The sequence below is a fragment of the Hyposmocoma kahamanoa genome, unplaced genomic scaffold (assembly GCF_003589595.1).
Source record: "Hyposmocoma kahamanoa isolate Upper Pololo Valley unplaced genomic scaffold, ASM358959v1 66, whole genome shotgun sequence".
In the NCBI taxonomy this organism is placed as follows: domain Eukaryota; kingdom Metazoa; phylum Arthropoda; class Insecta; order Lepidoptera; family Cosmopterigidae; genus Hyposmocoma; species Hyposmocoma kahamanoa.
Window position 1 is genome coordinate 13210572 of NW_020653854.1, and position 18887 is coordinate 13229458.

The 18887-nt window shown below is 37.2% G+C and overlaps 1 protein-coding gene across 3 annotated transcripts; it reads left to right on the forward strand.

Annotated features, from left to right (window-relative positions):
- Positions 1–6518: 6518 nt before the first annotated feature.
- Positions 6519–17504, forward strand: LOC113231683 (2-oxoisovalerate dehydrogenase subunit beta, mitochondrial). Of its 3 annotated transcripts, none has more exons than XM_026466144.1 (8): positions 6519–6649; positions 7654–7790; positions 8369–8512; positions 9865–10020; positions 10139–10310; positions 12612–12757; positions 15245–15331; positions 17320–17504. In XM_026466144.1, exons 1-8 carry the CDS (start codon positions 6538–6540, stop codon positions 17458–17460), a joined length of 1095 nt encoding a protein of 364 aa, XP_026321929.1. In that variant the 5' UTR covers positions 6519–6537; the 3' UTR covers positions 17461–17504. The 3 variants fall into 3 exon arrangements, with proteins under 3 accessions (XP_026321929.1, XP_026321928.1, XP_026321930.1); XM_026466143.1 differs by having other exon boundaries at positions 6566–6716; XM_026466145.1 differs by lacking the exon at positions 6519–6649 and adding an exon at positions 6872–6905.
- The last annotated feature ends 1383 nt before the right edge of the window (positions 17505–18887 follow it).

Consider the following 18887-nt stretch of genomic DNA (forward strand, 5'->3'; position numbering starts at 1 on the left):
ACACACACACACACACACACACACACACACACACACACACACACACAAACACACGCGCGCGCACACCGAGAGAGAAAGAGAGAGAGAGAGAGAGTAAGATATATATATATTTTAATTGAAAAAAAAAAGATATATTGAAGTACAATACCGTTTAAGTTCTCCGTGATTCCTCTGACACAACAACTTTGATAAATAAATTGTATTGTTTAAGCATCTATCTACAATATTCGACAAATCCAATTCAATAGTAATTTAAGTTACAGTATAATCGTATTTTAAAATAAAACGAATCGAGTCGTGCGTGCTCGGCAATGACGGCCAGATAGACAGACAGGCAAGCTCTAATTGCATGAGTTCTTCACGAAATGTTGAGAAACAAAGCCTTCTTTGCGCTGCCTACTTATCTAATACCAGGGTCAGATCAAGGAAGCTTCTATTTAAGTTCATTTTCCTACGTAAAGAACCAGTCAATTTATGTCGTAGACGTAAATAACATCGCATGCTCTTTATGAACTCCTGCACACAATGTTGAACTGTACAGAAAATACATGGTCGAGTTAAGGACTAAGGCTGCTAGCAGATGGATGACATAACGATAACATGCCTGCAATTAATGAGCGCAGCCGAGATTTTAACTGCATAAGTGTCGGCGAACGATAATACATGGGGCTCACTGAAAGTTTTGCGCTTTTGGCTCTACATAACTATTTGAATTTCGAATGATATATTTCTTTAAACATAAGAGAAAAAAAACGAATTAAGCCGAAAATATTTTAGAGCAATGATTTTCCAATCCAATCTTGAGGAGAAAGAGCTGTCTTAAAATGCTATGCTCTATTTCAAAATGCTTTTGGGACTTTTACTCATTTATGTACTGTGAGGCAATGGTATGCAGAATTTGAGCGTGGACGGGTATTTCTGAAAGATAAGATTCCTGAAAGCTATCCTTCAACAGCGACCAACGGAGAAAACGTGGCCACTGTAAAAAAGCTTATTGAAGAAAATCGACCTATCACCTATGAAATTATTCGAGGACATCTGGGAATCGGTATGAGTCAGATCCAAAAAAAAATTACATGAAGTATTCAAAGTTTGGAAACTTTGTTGTCGCTGGATCCCTCATGAACTGACGCCAGAACAAGACTCGTGTTGATTTGGTTGGTGCTCAGAGGAATTGTATGCACCACAGAACAATAAATACAGTTTTGTTTTATATTGTTTTTTCTGAGGTTATACACTGTTAAAAAGGTGAGTTGCCAAAGTTATTTTTATGGAATGTTGAATTTCAGGATCTCAATATTGCCAATTTAAAACTCCATGCATGTATTCGTCCCTGTTTTGCTTTGGTAGTCGGCACCTCAAATAAACACTTTCTGTAACTAAGTGATTGAAACATTGACGTCGTGCACGACAATTGGCTTATTATTCCAGTTAAAATGTTAAACAGGTATCTAATCTGAATTGAACGCTCCAAATAAATCCTACTAAATGGATATAAAGTTTTTGTCTATTTGCTAATGTCTGTAGAAATAGCAGTAGAATACTTCTAATTAAGAATGCTTATGTACTATGTAGTCACGTAAATCACTTGGCGGAAGAGCAACAATCATTTCGTGATATTTATTGTTTCTACAGTCAATTGATTAGTTATTATAAAAAATAAATGTGAAAGCCATGGCTGCAACAACGGCACGTCACTTTTTGTCGCGGATATCCCATCAGGTTATTCCCAAATTTTCGTCAATGAATATAATCCATGAATATAGCCCATGCCATCTACCTCTGTTGGGTACTGTATTATTGGGTAGTTTTCCGGAAAATTCTGAAAAAATATATAATTCGAAGGCTCATAATTATTATGTTTTACGTTTAGATAGGTCTTTTGATGTTTTATTTAGTGAGCATTGTAAAATAAAATTATATACTAAAAGCTTAGGTAAAAGCAAGTTAGAGTAAAATGAGATTTAAAATTATTGGGCCACAGCGAAAAAAAATCTTATCTAGGTAAAAAAAATCTAAATAAGTTTTAGGGTCGTATTCTAGAACTCTACTCAATGCTCAAGCCAGGACTTCAGAATGATTCAAAGCACCACAAATCATACTCAAGTCCTTGCCATAGTATTTCCAGTGCTTGAAATCATACTCAAGTCTGCTTAAATCCTGACTTGAGCATTGAGTAGAGTTCTGGAATACGACTCTTAGTAAGGTTGAGTCTGGAAAAATTTCTATTTCGAAAAAATCATATTTTTCAGAAAAATAAAAATATTTCCGGATATTTTTCCTATAATTTTCTACATTTGACGTTGACACCCGTCAAAAGCTGAACTGACGAGACTGTTATGAAATTATTTTTCTTTAAGTGGCTTTTAGCTATACAAGTTTATCTTATAATTCACGCTAAATAAAACTTCAAAAGATAATCTAACCGTAGAACATAATATAAGACTTCGAAATTATATTTTTCCCATTTTTAAATTTATTTTAATTTTTCAGAAATTTTTCCGGAGAAATTATCACTACAAATTTTTAGGAAAATACCCAACAGTAAGTTTTCGTCCAGTATCTTTAACTTTTGACAGGTGTCAACTGTCAAATGTGGAAAATTTTATGGCAAATATTACCAGCCTCAAGGGTCGTCCGCCATAATTTTTATATTATTTTTACAAAACTACCGTACATAGTCATTTTTACTTGTCATTGACGAAATCATCGATTATTTCGATGGGACCATAACATTTAAAAGCAGAAGACGAAGAGAAATAATCGAAAAAATATTTATTTTTCTGAAAAAATAAATTTCTCATGACCCAACACTATTTATTTGAAATACTGGCAAGAACTTTGTTTATCCCAAAGGGAAACCTTTGGGATAAACAAAGTTGCCAATAAGAAAAAAGAAAACATCTAATGTTGTCTTGTCCATTTACACTTTTTAAAATTGAAACGGAGAGTGCCACATTGTGAATACATTTTAGTGAATACATTTTAGAGAAATGCGAATTCAATCTAAATATCCTATGATGCCTCTGGCGTCTGGTGGGGTGCCCACCCATTTACCATGAGATTTTTGTATAACGCCCTAATAAGGAGCGCCCTCGACTACGGAACGTTCTTGCTACAGCCTGGCAATGCAGGAGCCTTGAAAATGCTAAAGAACACACAATCAAAAGCACTCAGAATAATCACGGGGACAATGAAATCCAGTCTAATAATATGCCTAACAAGTCGAATGCTGCGATCCACTCCTTAATTTATCAAGACAATATCTAAGTGATAGGTTCTTCTACCGTAGTTTACAAATAAAACACCACCCTCTATTGAATAAAGTCCAGCATCTTGCTGGGGAAGTAGGCTCTTCCAGTTATTGGTGACATAAAGAGGAACCCTGCCTTGTGAAAAGCTTTAAGAAGTTGAAGAACATTGAAGCTAAGTCGCACCGCCTTCCCCTCTATGAATATAATTACAACTCCCTCGTCATCAAGCCACGAATAGAATATAGTCTGGGAATAAGTAAGGATGACCTCAATCAGAACGCTGAATTTAATAACAAAATCAATAATGAATTGTCGGATTGGCACTACATCTACACAGACGGACGCCTCAATGCATACGGACAACTGTTGTGTTGGCGTGGGAGTCTACCGTTCACAATACAAAATAATTCAAAAAGTTCAATTGGTTCCAGAGTTCTTGGTATACACAGGTGAATGCTTCGGCACACTGAAAGCCTACGCCGTCGCTCTTGCCTGGATCCCGAGCCATGCAGGTATCTCTTGCAATGAGAAAGCTGACAGGCTGGCAAACGAAGCTGTTCGGGACGGGGACATCCACCCTTACGTGAACTATAGCCATGACCTAGTAAATGTACCGAAGCGATATCTATTTGAGGCATGAAATGGAGGCTGGATGACAGATACCTCCAAAGGGAAGCATTACTGCTTGATTCAAGAGGTTATCCCTCGCAAGCCATGATTCAGCAAGATGCCATTGGCAAAAAACTACTACAAAGATATTGATTTTCTTACCATAGCTATATAAAGACTTTTTGTAGAAAATGTCACTTACGTGGTTTTACCTTTAAACAGACGAAATGTAGGTAGCGGAATATAATAGTTACCCACCTACCCAACCTACCGTATCCTTTTTCATCCAAATTCTGTACCTCTTCCATAATGTTTACCAATCCTTTCATTGGCTAAATGTTAAGGCAAAGCCGTTAATACCAAAAAAACCACTGACAGGATCCGCTCCGGACCTTTTGGAGGGAAGTGTCGTTTTTATTTTGACTTTCAATTATTTTGTGAAATTAGTTTAAAGTGGAATATAATAATAAAAATAATAATAATAAAATATCTTTATTTATCTCCACAACACAATACAAAGAAACGTTACAATTACAGTAAATATACATTATTACGTAAGCTTAGAGTAATGTATTGTGGGAGACTGGAGCCCAAACTAAGCAGAGCTTGTAATATGGGTCTCCAGGCACCCAACCCCTAGGATAGTCATGTTAGTAGTAATGTCGAAATACAAAGTACTGAGGAGGAAGTATAAAAAATAAGTAAACTATGCGTGCGCGCGTGAGCGCGCGAGTGAGTAAGTGAGTGTGCCTGAGTGCGTGAGTGAGTGTGTGCCTGAGTGTGTGAGTTCTTGTCTGTGTGCGTGCGTGTTTGTGAGTGTGGAAGTGTGAGGTTATTTGACGACTTTTAGTAGATTTTCAGTCTCATCGTAGTTAAGGGCAAGAGATATCTGGTCAATTTTAAGTTGTATTCGTATTTGGAGAGTTCACAAAAAGGGGATATATTATTTAATTTATTATACAGGGTGTCCGGTAATGAAAGTATCATACTGAAATGACTTATAGCACAGCTTAAGACTGTTCCAAAAAAAATGCAAACAAAAATCATTCCAATGTAGTACCTAAGGAATGTTTTTTTTTTTCCTAAAAGTTAATTATTTTTATCTTATTTTAGGTTTTTGTGCACTATGACTACAAATGAATGAATTTATTTGGGTTTTTGGTGTCATAATATTCTACGGTAACTGTGTCCTTAGATAAGCAGTAAATGGTATGACTAAGTAATGTACATTTTTTTAAAAAAAGTTTAACTTCATTTTTCAGAGAAATAATTTATTTTTTACGAAGTTTACGCGCCTTCTGTATAAAAATAAAGTATGATAACCTGTGTGGCCAAGTACTTTAAAATAATGTAGGTTTAATGAGGATTTCAAAATGATATCATTTCTCATTGTATCTCATGTAAATATGGAATTATTGCTATTAATGTGCAAACGGAGTAAATTTTACTAAAAAACTATGTTTGCAAAATTGGAACATTTCTTATCCTGAGTTGTTCTTGACTATTGAGTTTTGATAAAAAAAAATATTAGGCATTAATAAAACTTTATTTAAAACTTATTTACAGCAAAATTATGCAAAAATCCAGTCAAAACACGTGCAAAACCGAACAAATCGAATGATGCACTAAATCCTTTTCGTTTTTTTTACATTTGCTGTTAATTGTCACTCTTTGCCTCTGGTCCAACTCTGACCTTTCTTATCATATGAACAAAAGACGGGCGGAATGTGGCTATCGTGCAGGTGGCAAATAACGGTCCCACGTGGTACTTTAAAGGCAACAATTGAAAAATTACTTTGATTGGATTTTTGCATAATTTTGCTGTAAATAAGTTTTAAATAAAGTTTTATTAATGCCTAATATAATTTTTTATCAAAACTCAATAGTCAAGAACAACTCAGGATAAGAAATGTTCCAATTTTGCTAACATAGTTTTTTAGTAAAATTTACTCCGTTTGCACATTAATAGCAATAATTTCATATTTACATTAGATACAATGAGAAATGATATCATTTTGAAATCCTCATTAAACCTACATTATTTTAAAGTACATGGCCACACAGGTTATCGTACTTTTTTTTTATACAGAAGGCGCGTAAACTTCGTAAAAAAAATTATTTCTCTGAAAAATGAAGTTAAACTTTAAAAAAAAAAAATTACATTACTTAGTCATACCTTTTACTGCTTATCTAAGGACACAGTTACCGTAGAATATTATGACACCCAAAAAACCAAATAAATTCATTCATTTGTAGTCATAGTGCACAAAAACCTAAAACAAGATAAAAATAATTAACTTTTAAGAAAAAAAAACATTCCTTAGGTACTACATGGGATAGATTTTTGTTTGCATTTTTTTTGGAACAGTCTTAAGCTGTGCTATAAGCCATTTCAGTATGATACATTAATTACCGGACACCCTGTATAAGAATACGATAGTGCTATTGTGCCTTAATCGAAGATTAAAACTTTGTGGCGGCCATATTTACAGAAACATAATTAAACTTCATGTTTAGGCTAATGGCTTTGCCAAAGCCTTAATAAATTAAAAAAAAAACAACTACTGACAACCAAGAAACCAATAATTTGAATTTACGTCACTTCATCGTATTAAATAATGTTTGTTATCAGTGAATCGTAATCAAAGCGTAGCTAATTAGAATTGCAGATAAGATGTGTTTTTCAATTCAACCTTCGGTGGCGCACGGTGGGCAAGAACTCACACACAATAATGGCGAATTTATTGAAGAGAAGGAGTTTATTGTTTACAAAACTGGTGAATTCCGTGAATTACTGGAAAAGACTATCTTCGCATTTTATTTACTTTCCTGACAATGAAAATCCAGTGGAAGGTATATTCTTTAAAGTTATAATTAATAACATCGCGACCACTATTTACATTATTTAATTTTTAATCATCAGAAACACTGGATTGTAAATCATTGTTATAATATAGTATCAATAGCCGAAAATAATATCTGATTGAATATACCACTCAATTAAATTGAGTCATAAATAATTCATGTTATGTAATAAAATACGTAAGTACTATTTACAATTTTACGTTAATCAAGTGCAGTACTAACTCAGATATTACTTCTGCCGTCAAAATAATTATTTGAGATATCATAAAAAACCATAACCCAGTTTTAGAATATCGAAATTGCTTAATGATATTTCAGCTATGCACTGTTAGGGTAGGTTCCAATAAGTCGAACACGTCAACTAATTTTAACTGTTTCGCACCCTTAGTAATATAAGGGCACAATCCAAAAAAAGTAGATTTTTGGGAAATCGCGTATTAAAATTCTGGATTCCTACATTACACCTATTTTTTCAAATAACATGCTTATTATTTAAGTTATAAATATGAAATTTGGCAGATTTGTTCTTTGATAAATGTATTATAAATAGCAATAAAAAAAAATAATAATATAAATAAATTCCATAAGTTTCAAGCAAGTTAAAAAAACACTTTCAAGTTAGACCCATATAGTACAAAAAATAAAACAGATATATGGAGCTATTTAAGTTTGATCCCATTTATTATTTAAGTCCCTATCAATTCCCAAATTTCCCAAAAATCTACTTTTTTTGGATTGTGCCCTTATATTACTAAGGGTGCGGTTTGTAAAAGAGAATTTTGTGCTCTGTTTTTTTGTATTTACAATAAATATTTGACCATTTGTACTTAGCCGCATTTCAGTTAGTGGACTGCAGACTTATTTTATGGATGTGTTGCAAAATTATGAATTAAATGGTTATATCATATAATTTTATTGACATCAGGGGACACTACAAAGATGAACATGATGCAAGCCATCAACAATGCCATGGATATCACACTAAAGAATGATCCAACATCTGTGCTGTTTGGAGAAGATGTGGGCTTTGGCGGAGTTTTTAGATGTTCACTAGGGTTACAAGTAAGATGAATTTGATTCAAAATTCCAGTAAAGCACGAAAATATAGCCTTTATTGCAGAGACACATTTACAAACTTTTTAAAATTTGAATCAGTTTCTAGCAAATATAGGCTTGGTAGGAAGTGCGTAGGTTTGCTATAAACACTTTCATCTGACTGCAATAACTGCTTGCACATGCGGAGAGGGAAGGTGGTGAGATAAAGGCTATTGTTATTAGGCGGTTTATAGTTAAGGTTACCAATAAACATATTTTAATTTTTTAAAAGTTCTTTTGTTACTTTTAACAATATATTGTTGGCTTAGTGCCAGAAGTCATAATTGCCATATAATGCATATTCAAACACTGAAAGTTAATTGTGCTTATAGGCAAAGTCTTTTTAAACTCTTTTTAAATCTTGGGCGTCACCAGTGTGTAATGGTTGTCTATTAAACTTTATCTTCAAACTTTTTGTATTATGTGCAATGTTTTTTCGCAGGTCACCTCTCTGAATAGAAAAGTGACAGTTTTTTAGATTATATCCTATTGTGAATCTTATGGGATAAGAAATATCAATTATCTAGAATTTTATTGGTTTTCAGGAGAAGTATGGCAAAGATAGAGTGTTCAATACACCACTCTGTGAGCAAGGCATTGCAGGGTTTGGGATTGGAGTGGCCACAGCGGGAGCCACAGCCATTGCAGAGATACAGTTTGCTGATTATATCTTCCCTGCTTTTGATCAGGTAATACAATTATTTCAATTATAGCAATTTTACTAACATACACAGAGCTAAAATACTGAGCTTCCACTACTGACTTTTATGTTATTTATTATTTCTGGTGTTACAGTTATGTTTATTAAGTACACACGTACATTCAATATATAATTGAAACCGATTGAAACTGAAGTTCTTAGAACTGGTCAACTTTGAAACATGACATAAATATTCAAATTTTGAATAATGGTTTCTTTGCTTGTCTACAACAATTTACATTTTCATTCTTTGATTTTAATGGCTTTCGTTGCGGCCTAAATCATAAAGGAAGACTAAAGTTAGTATGCAAGACTACAGTTTAGTGAGGAAAGGTTTTTCGTCAATAGATATAGTGGCAATACATGACGCGCCTATTGCCACTGTTTATAATTAGTTTATTGAGTTTATACAAGATCATACTCATTTTAGTGACGATGTTCGCAAAAGGGCGCCCCGCTACTGTGGTGACGTAGGGATCAGTATGGCTTATGATGGAAGCTGAGAAACGATAAACATAGCAACAGTCATGGGCATCATTAGGAATTAACATCAAGTCCAATTTTGTATAAGCACCTACAAGTGAGGAAGCTTTGTGCCAGATGGACTGCTCACTATTTTAATTAACATATGTTAGCAAAATTCAATGAACTGATTCTGTTTGTGACATAGTGATGTTGATGAAAGCTGAATTTATTGCTAGGAACCTTAAACTAAACGCCAATCAACACAATGGGTTTTTCTTTTTGAAGAATTGCCGACAATAGTAAAAAAACGACAGAGTGTTGGGAAATGATGATTGCTTGTTTTTTCGGTAGATCGGGACACTCTGCTACTATATCATTGAGAAATAACAGGACAGTTACTGTGGAGTAGTATTTAAAAGCAGTATTTTGTCTTACCAAAAGTTAAAGAACAATGCCCACGAAGCAAAATGATCAAGCACTGCGATTATGCCTGCTCCACCAGACAAACTGACCAATTTCTAAGTACCTACTGTAAATGTTGAATTAATGGGTCATGCGCCATACAGACCATCCTTGCACCTTATGATTCTTACTTATTCCTTAAAATTAACGCAAATTAAATATGAATGTAAAAGAGGCAGTAGCAGCCCTCCAACCAGCGGTGGAAGCGGTACCTAAAGAAGGGTGGGCTGAATGTACCATATACAATGGTTTTTTTCGCATAAAAAAGTATTACATCATAACATTTTCGAGAAAAGAATCAGAAGGTACATGCCGTTTTAATTTCATATTATTCATCAACCTGTTGATTATTAACTCTTACTATTATTTACTAACATTTAAATGATTAAAGTTAACAAATCAACATGTGTTCAGATAGTGAACGAGGCAGCAAAAGCGCGCTACCGCTCAGGAGGGCAGTACGATTGCGGCGCGTTGACCATACGTGCGCCGTGTGGAGCAGTAGGGCACGGTGGATTATATCACTCGCAGAGCCCTGAGGCTTTCTTTGCACATGCTCCTGGTTTAAGGGTAAGGTACCAGTATATAAGGATACAGTGCATGTATTTACAAAATGATCCTGAAGAATGGTCCACAGTATACGGCGTACTCGTGTCTTCATGTAGCAGTATTTATATGTGTATTTCAGATAGTGGTACCACGAGGCCCCATTGCAGCCAAGGGATTGCTTCTCTCCTGCATCCGCGAAAAGGATCCATGCATATTTCTAGAACCGAAAATCTTGTACAGATCTGCCACTGAAGATGTACCTACAGGAGACTACACATTGCCTTTGGGAAAAGCACAAGTTTTGATGGAAGGTGAGTTCTCATAAAACAATGTAAGCATGTCGTTAAAAAAACTAAAAGTTATTCCGTAACTATTAATTTAATTAAGAAGATTTTTAAATGACCGTCAAAAATGCCAAGGTAATTTTATTTACTCGTGCTACCCAAGCTCCTCCAGGAATCTCAGCAACCTCCTCGGTTTGCTGAAGATTTCGGGGAGCGACTGCGGCACTCCAAGGTACTTTGCCCTATACCGGCCACGCCGGAGCACTGTAGTAGGATGTGCGCGGCCGTTTCCTCCCCCTCCATGCACGCTCTGCATAGAGGGCTGTCCTTGATACCGAAATTAAAAAGGTATTTATTGTATGGACCATGACCCGTTAGGGCGGCAGTTAGAGTGCGAAACTCCTGCCTTTTAAGTTTGATTAATTTTCGAGAAATACTAGGGTTGAGCGTCGAGAGTGCTTTCCTCGCCTATCTACAAACCGTAAGGGTTGTCCATGTGTTATTATGAAAAGATTTTGTTCCTTTGTGTATAGTTGTTCTTGACCATTGGTAGGGGAAGGACACTATGGGTTCTGGTCCTACAGCGTCCGTCTCCGACCCTTTTTTAGCTAGTTCATCTGCTGCGTCATTGCCACGTGAGCCAGTGTCCTTTAATCCACTGTAGAGTTACGTGATTGTGTATATATAGAATAGAATATAATTATTTATTTCGGACCATGATCCATAATAATGTTAGTAATACAGTAAATTTTACTTACGTGCTATGGTTAGTACAATACAAAATTACTTAATTTTAGTGAGAAGTGAGTCTAGACCACTACCCTACGCACGTGTAGTTGCACCCAATGTAGTTGGTAGGGGCAGTCCATCCTATTGGCAACAAAGGTTAGGATGCTATTAGCGCTGCCGCGTACACGCATCATAAGTGAGGCAGCCTTCTTGCGCATAATGGCATGAAAGCCATCTGTGTGCGCCTCCGTGAACATGCCGGATGCACTACAGTGTCGCGGCAGCCCCATCAGCATCCTAAAAGCGTTGTTATATTGCACCCTTAAAGCATTCAGGGTTCTCTGCGTATACTTCACCCACAGGCTGCTTGTGTAAAAGTTTTGGCAATATGCTTTAAATAATGAAATCTTTACATCTTTGGTGCAACGAGCAAACCTGCGGGCGAGCATATTACATCTAACAGACAGGGCCCTTCTCTCCCTCTCCATGTCGGCACTGTCATGCAAGTTATCGGTTACCCAGTGACCCAGGTACTTAAATTGAGAGACGCGACTTATCTCACTACCATAGAGAAACACCGGCGGCACAGTTCCAACAGAACCTGCCTTCGGCTTAAAAACTAGGAGCTCGGTCTTTTTCGTGTTATACCTGAGTCCATGGGCTTCCGCATACGTCTCACATATCCTGAGCAGCTTACCAAGTGCACTGATCGCAGGAGTCAACAGCACCATATCATCTGCGTAACTGATATTGTTAATGAAAGTGCCGTCAATAGAGCAACCCACTTTGGCGCTGCTGAGTTCCACGATCAATGCATTAATATACAGGTTGAAAAGCTTCGGCGATGTAACCCCCCCCTTGTCTCACCCCACATTTCAACCTGTAATCTTTTGAATGCACTCCCGCCCATCTAACACTGTTAGTCTATATACCTCCATGAGTGTTTGGTGGCATTCGTAAATGAGCCCTGAGTTTATGTCATAGCTGTTCAGTGCTTGAAGTACTGACATGCTACTGGAGAGTATTCGAATGGAGTAATTCTTTACTCTTCTCGCTATGATTGCTTCTGCTGCCAACTTGATACCCATGCATTCAGCCTGGAATACTGTATTGTGGTCACCAAGCGGTGTAGATATCTTGATATTGATGTCTTCTGGGAATACCCCAATACATCTGTTCCTGAACTTAAAAAATATAATCGTTGACTCAATAAGTACCTTGAGAAGTATATTGAAGGTATTTCTTTGATTAACCTAAAACTTTTAAGACTTACTGAAATTTGTATAGGCTACATTTAATCTGCAAAATATTTTAGCGGTGTGAGTGCAATTTAAATAAACTTAATGCGACTGCATAAACGCTTTCGACTGCTAGTGCAATGCGACTATATCGGAGTTGCTTTCCGATTACGCACGTCGTGCGCGATATTTCGAAACTTCCTCATAGCCAATAGTACTAACCGCTGTGCCACCGAAGAGCATAAGCACACCCCGTAATCTGGACCTGACCACGCGCCGCAGGCCGAGCCCGGCCTCGGCCCGGGAACAGGGCTCGTAATACAGTCATGATGTTGATAGACTCGTTTCATTTTTTATTCAGGTGACGCCGCCACACTTATTGGATGGGGCACTCAGATCCACGTGCTGCTGGAAGTAGCACAAATGGCTGAAACGAACTTAGGCATAAAGTGTGAGGTCATCGACCTCATGTCCATATTGCCATGGGACGAGGAAACTGTTTGCAATGTTAGTACCTATACACGTGAAATATGTATTATAGCACTGATTGAAGACAAAATGATAGACGATTTTTGTTATGATACAAAGTGACAGGACGAAGAAATCGTGCGCCTGGTGTTCATGACGATGTTCATAATTGATTAATTTGTGTTGAAACACAGGTTGTATAAAAGTTGCCACTAATAAGTATAGTTTCACTGTGCTTGTTCAAACATGCTTGCATGCATATTGAAGGTGTATTGTATATCCACTGAAAAATAATAGTCAACAGATTAAACTACTATTTTAATAGCAGTTGAAGTAATATGAGCATCACTGCGTTTCGGTTTTCAAGGGTCAGGGACTTTTCAACTTATATGTATTAGCGTGACGGGCGCAGTGGCAGTGCCCCCAGACCTTTGCGATTTAAAGCACTGCGCGATACTGCAACTGTTATGTACAGGCGTGTCGCTTACCATCAGGCGCACTACTTGTTCGTCTCTTCACTTGGTATTATAAAAAAAGTAAGGGCAACATTTATAATAATTACGTTTTATTATAAATGTTGCCCTCACTTTTTTAGTCACTCAATGTCAATGCGGTGATTGGATCAATTTTAATAATAATAATTGTAATAATAGGGGTTAAAGTATGAAATTGCCGATTTGTACTGAAAATCTAAATTGTTTATTTTTTAAATTTTTAACAAATTTATTTAATCAAAATAGTTGCCATTATTATCTATACATTGCTGCCATCTAATGGGAAGGTTATTAATGCCTTTGCGATAGAACTCCGACGATCTAGACTGCACAAACTGTGTGAAAGCATTTTGTACTGCCTCCTGGGAAGAAAACTTCTTGTCACGTAGATAATTGTCCAAATCACGAAAAAAATGGTAGTCCGTTGGAGCAAGGTCTGGTGAATACGGAGGATGACGAATGGTTTCTAACTGCAGTTCCTGAAGGGTCAAAATGGTTTCTCGTTCTGTGTGAGGTCTCGCGTTGTCGTGGAGCAATAATGGTGAAGATCGATTCATGAGTCGGGGCTGTTTTACTGCTAGTTTTGTCAACATGGTTCGGAGTTCGGCACAATAGACATCTGCCGTTATTGCTTGACCAGATCGGAGAAAACTATAGTGAATAACACCATGCTGAGACCACCAAACAGTTACCATTACCTTTTTATTGGTAAGTTTTGCTTTAGGACACTGTTGTGGCATTTGACCTGGGGTCAGCCATTGCATTTTTCTTTTCCGGTTATCATAAAGAATCCACTTTTCATCACATGTTACAATTCGATCCAATATTCCTTCATTTCTGTACCGGTTCAACAAGGCAACACAAGTTTCAACACGCGTTTCTTTCTGCAGATCAGTCAAATCATGAGGCACCCATTTTTCGTATTTTTTTATTTTATTGATTTGACGCAAGTGAGTCAATATTGTGGGTAAGGTAACGTTAAACCATGCCGCTAATTCCTGGGTAGTTTGACTAGGATCGGCTTCCACTATCTCTCTTAATTCATCGTTATTCACCTGTGTCACTGTCTTCCTCGTGGCTCGTTCTGTAAGTCGAAATTTCCATCACGAAAGCGTTTAAACCAAAATCGCACGGTGCGTTCATTAGTAGACCCCTCTCCAAACGCAGCATTGATATTGCGGGCTGTTTCTGCCGCGTTAGTTCCGCGTCGGAACTCGTATTCAAAAATCACTCGAATTTTCGCAGTATCCATCTTTCTTGTCTAAATTGAATAACAAAAACAATTGAAAGTCGATATTCAAATGTTTCAAATTTAAAAAAAAAAAATCACAAAAACCATTTGAAAAAAGTTTCATTCGAAAACCTCAAACCATGAAGATTCTATGAAAATTCAAAGAACCTATTGCAATAAAACGGCAATTTCATACTTTAACCCCTAATATTTACCTAGATGCTGGTATTATTGTACAGGTGGTACCGGGACCTGCTTATTAACTGATAACTGCCTCTGTGGCCGAACGGTTACTGTGGCCGGACTGCCACGCAGAGGTCCCAGGTTCGATTCCCGGGCCGAGAAAAATATTTGTATGGCCTACATTTATTTCTCTCGTGAGTTTAGGTGTAGTTTGTGGTTGTTTATGTGTGTGTCCATGGCACCCGCGACACAGGGTTTCCCTAGAGCGGGGCTATGTTGAGTGTAAGCATTATTATTATTATTGCAACAGCAAAGCAGCAATGCGGGTTGAAAGCCAACGCATTCACAGGCACAAGAGACTGTTAAAATTTTAATTCTTCAATTTACGGTCGCCACTTTATATCAGATTTACTGGTGGACTACTGGTTTGTATTATCTTATATTGGACCACAAAAAAATAAAACAAACTGATTCTTCAAAACCCCGCGACATGACGAATTCTTAAATGCATTTATATATAAAAGAGAGTATTTATAACAATTTTACTTTTATTCTGTACTAACTTTATACCTATTATATTATAATTGTCATATGACTGATTAATTAATTTATTTCCAGTCTGTAAAGAAAACTGGGCGCTGTCTTGTTTCTCACGAAGCACCGCTCACTTCAGGATTTGGCGCAGAATTAGCTGCTACTATTCAGGTACCTCATTGCTTCATTTTACGTTGGTTATATACTAGTACAAAAACAATAAATCGCACGCGAAACCAAATACTGTCGTAACTCAAAATTGAACAGAATGAAACCAATATATGTATTCTATTTTATAAATGGATAGTTAAGGATAACCTATGTATAAATAAAATTAATCATATTATTCATTCATTCAGTATATTTTTTTAATTTTTAAATTGTCTTTTCTCAATTCCATAATTTTGAGTTACGACAGTATGTGGTTTCACGTGCGAAACACAAAGTGATTTTTCCATGCATCTGGAACTTGTTCTGGCCACGAAACTTTATTATATATTATATTGTATTTCTTTATAGTTATCTGGAATGTTGTAGCAATTTGTAAAGAAACCAGCATTCCTGACCTCGGAATTGACATTGAGAACTTTTATTATTTACGGTGGCAATGTTCAAAGCTCATCACCAAAGCTTAGTACCAAAGGAGAGTGGACAACAGCTGTGTCACACCACCAATAGTATTTTGTTAATTTGATATTCGAATATTATTTGATATTCAATGGATCCAAGCAATTGGGCTTTAATCCATTGAACATAGTTACCACTTCAATGCTAACTGAGTCAGTAACTATTTATGTTCTATTGCACATCTATTTTTGATAATTCGTGCATGAAATAAACCAAATACTGTCGTAACTCAAAAGTGGCAATGACAGGTTTGAGAAAACACGATTTGATAGACAAAAAAATATTGAATGGAACCAATAAATTTATGTGCTTGTTTGTAAGTGGATAACGAATTAGTTTGTATAAACAAAAATAATTCCGTTATTTGCAATAAGATTTTTTTTTAATTTTCAAGTAATGTTTTCTCAATTCCATAATTTTTGAGTTAGGACATTATTTCGATTCGTGTACGAATTATAAAATGTTCCTATGGAAAAAATATTGTTCTTATTACCCAGTCTCACTACTAAGTTAAAGCGTCTCCTTTTCTTCACCGCAACGTGCAGTTAACGAAAGAAGAGAGTTAATCCCTTCATTTCATTCTGGATGTGCCCCATTTCCACTGTCGAGGCTTCTGTGTCCCTATCTACCGACCCGAGAGATAGGGTTTTCCGGAGAGACTACGGACTCGTCGGCAAGGCCAGGGTACGGAGGGCGTTCGGGCCAAGCCCTCCGCCAGTGATACGTCTTCACGGGCGTTTCTGGCGGACCCGGACCTGGGTATGGACTCGCCGGGGTTTGTGGTTAGCTGCAGGGACGAACACGTTCGTCGTGAGTTGCCCTTTGAGTCGGCGGCTATGTCCGGACATTGTTACAGGACACTGCCACTTGGCACCTCCGGCACTAGCCCAGAGAGCTAGTAGAGGATAAGCTAGATATCCTCGGGTCCCTCTAGCCGCTCAGGTTATTGGGAACTGGAGAGACGTCGTTATTGGGCGTCGGAAAGTGAGTATGCTTTACAACTCCGCCACCAATGAGGATATGTGGTAGTGGACCTAGAGTCGACGGCTAAGCGGTGGCAACCGCTAGTTGTGCAATGCGCAACGGGAAGTGAGCGTGCCTACAGCTCCGGTTCCTATCTGGAAAATAGGTAGGGTACTGTATGTGCACCTGGGGCGGCTCACCCGAGGCACTCTCCTCTCGAACAATCGGATGAAGTCACGTGACAGAGGTCTGTGACAACCCTGTACACTGACGGATCTGGGGTCAGAACCTGAACTTGTAAGGTTCCAGTGCGCGCACAGGTCATAGTGCCCTTCTCGTATGCACTAAGGGTAGGTAGGGAGGGTCACTATAATCAAAAGTAACGTAGAAAGATGTGGGAGCTTGTCGAGGATCCTGCAACGAAAACTACCGAATAGATTTCTAATGTATGTATTTGACATTTCTCTCTGAATGTCAGAATCAGTTCGAAAAAAGACACAAGTCTGCAACTTAACAATCTGAAATTTTACTTGTCAGACTTTATTACATTAAACGTATTTGTTTTTCAGGAGGAATGTTTCCTTCACCTTGAAGCTCCAATAGCAAGAGTCACTGGCTGGGACGCACCTTTTCCGCATGTGTTTGAGCCATTCTATTTGCCAGATAAATGGCGTTGTTATCAGGCACTCCATGATCTAATCAACTACTAAACACCAAGCATGCATTTGTATTATAAACTATGATATAACTACCAAGTTCATTGTAACTTTAAAGTATTTTTCAAATATAAATAATGTTTGCAATGTTTGTTGTTTGTGTATTATTTATATAGTAGCAGTTTGTTTTCGGACGGACTGAGCGAACTTTGAAATCCTACAGTAAGTATGTATCTCTCTTAAAAAAATGAATGAGATCCATTGACTTACAATTATATGGACGTCGGGTCCGCGCTAAAAAGTGTCCGCACTTGTAAGGCGCTAAAATCGTATACAGAGCGCGACACTCCGCTTTAGTCTTCATTTGTTCTACTGACAGCGCGATACTGCGATGACATTACAATTTAAATTTCGAATAGGTTGACTTGGGACATTTTTTTCGTGGTTTTTGTATTAGACCCGTCGTCCATTTATTTGTAAGTCAATGATGAGATCTAACAATTTTCAGGCAACTTTTCTCAACCTCATTTTAGCGGCGATTTTTATTATTTAAATACTCTAATATATAGAAATATTACTTATTTAATATTTCACGATACTATACTCGAATCATTAAACAATAAAAATTACCATCGAAATTAGGTAAAGAAAACTAGCCTGAAAATTGTCCGCTTTATATTGGATTTATTATGACGTCATACGCATGAAATTTTGTTTGTATGCCAGAATCGGGTAATGTTCACATTCGGCATGAGAAATAATGGGCTTAAAAGAAAAAGTCCATGCGAAGGAAGGAATGGATGCAAAGTCAAAGTATCTACCACGTGTTTTAGGTTCCAAACCCATACGGCCCCACGCAACGATTTCTTCATTATCCAATTTTTCATACATAAGGCTTTTGCATTACTAAGATAGAAGTTTCCGAGGTCATCATCAGTGTGTGTCGATTTCGGTGCACACGTTTGGACCAAGATAACCGTGTTTTTCCGTTACCTGGAATTTAAGAACCGCGATTTTCTTAGAACAGTCAATAAACTCGACGTTATTTATTTCTCCACCTCTTCGCCACAAAAATCCATACCATCCGCTCGTGGTCAGTGATAAAACACCGTTCTTATTTTATAGCACCTAACCATTGCTTTTACTTCAGAAAGACCAACAATGTCCTACTTAATGGCTTCGAGGGAGTTTTAAAGTTCTACCAGGCGCTCATCTTTCTTCAGCGTCCGGACTTGTGAATTAATACGTTAAGCAAATCGGAGGCCGCATTTTTTATTGTAGTTCAGTGCATATAGGTACGACGTCACGATAGGAGCTTAATGATATATTAGTCTTCGTGCTCCTACCAGTGGCAGCATAAAGAAACGGTGATCCATTTTTTGTGCGTGTTCGTTATTTTGTGGTTAAATAACCTAGCCGCTCGGGGAATCTTCCAACCTCTAACTCGAGGGCTTCTTTGATCAAGTGCGTATTGATGGAAA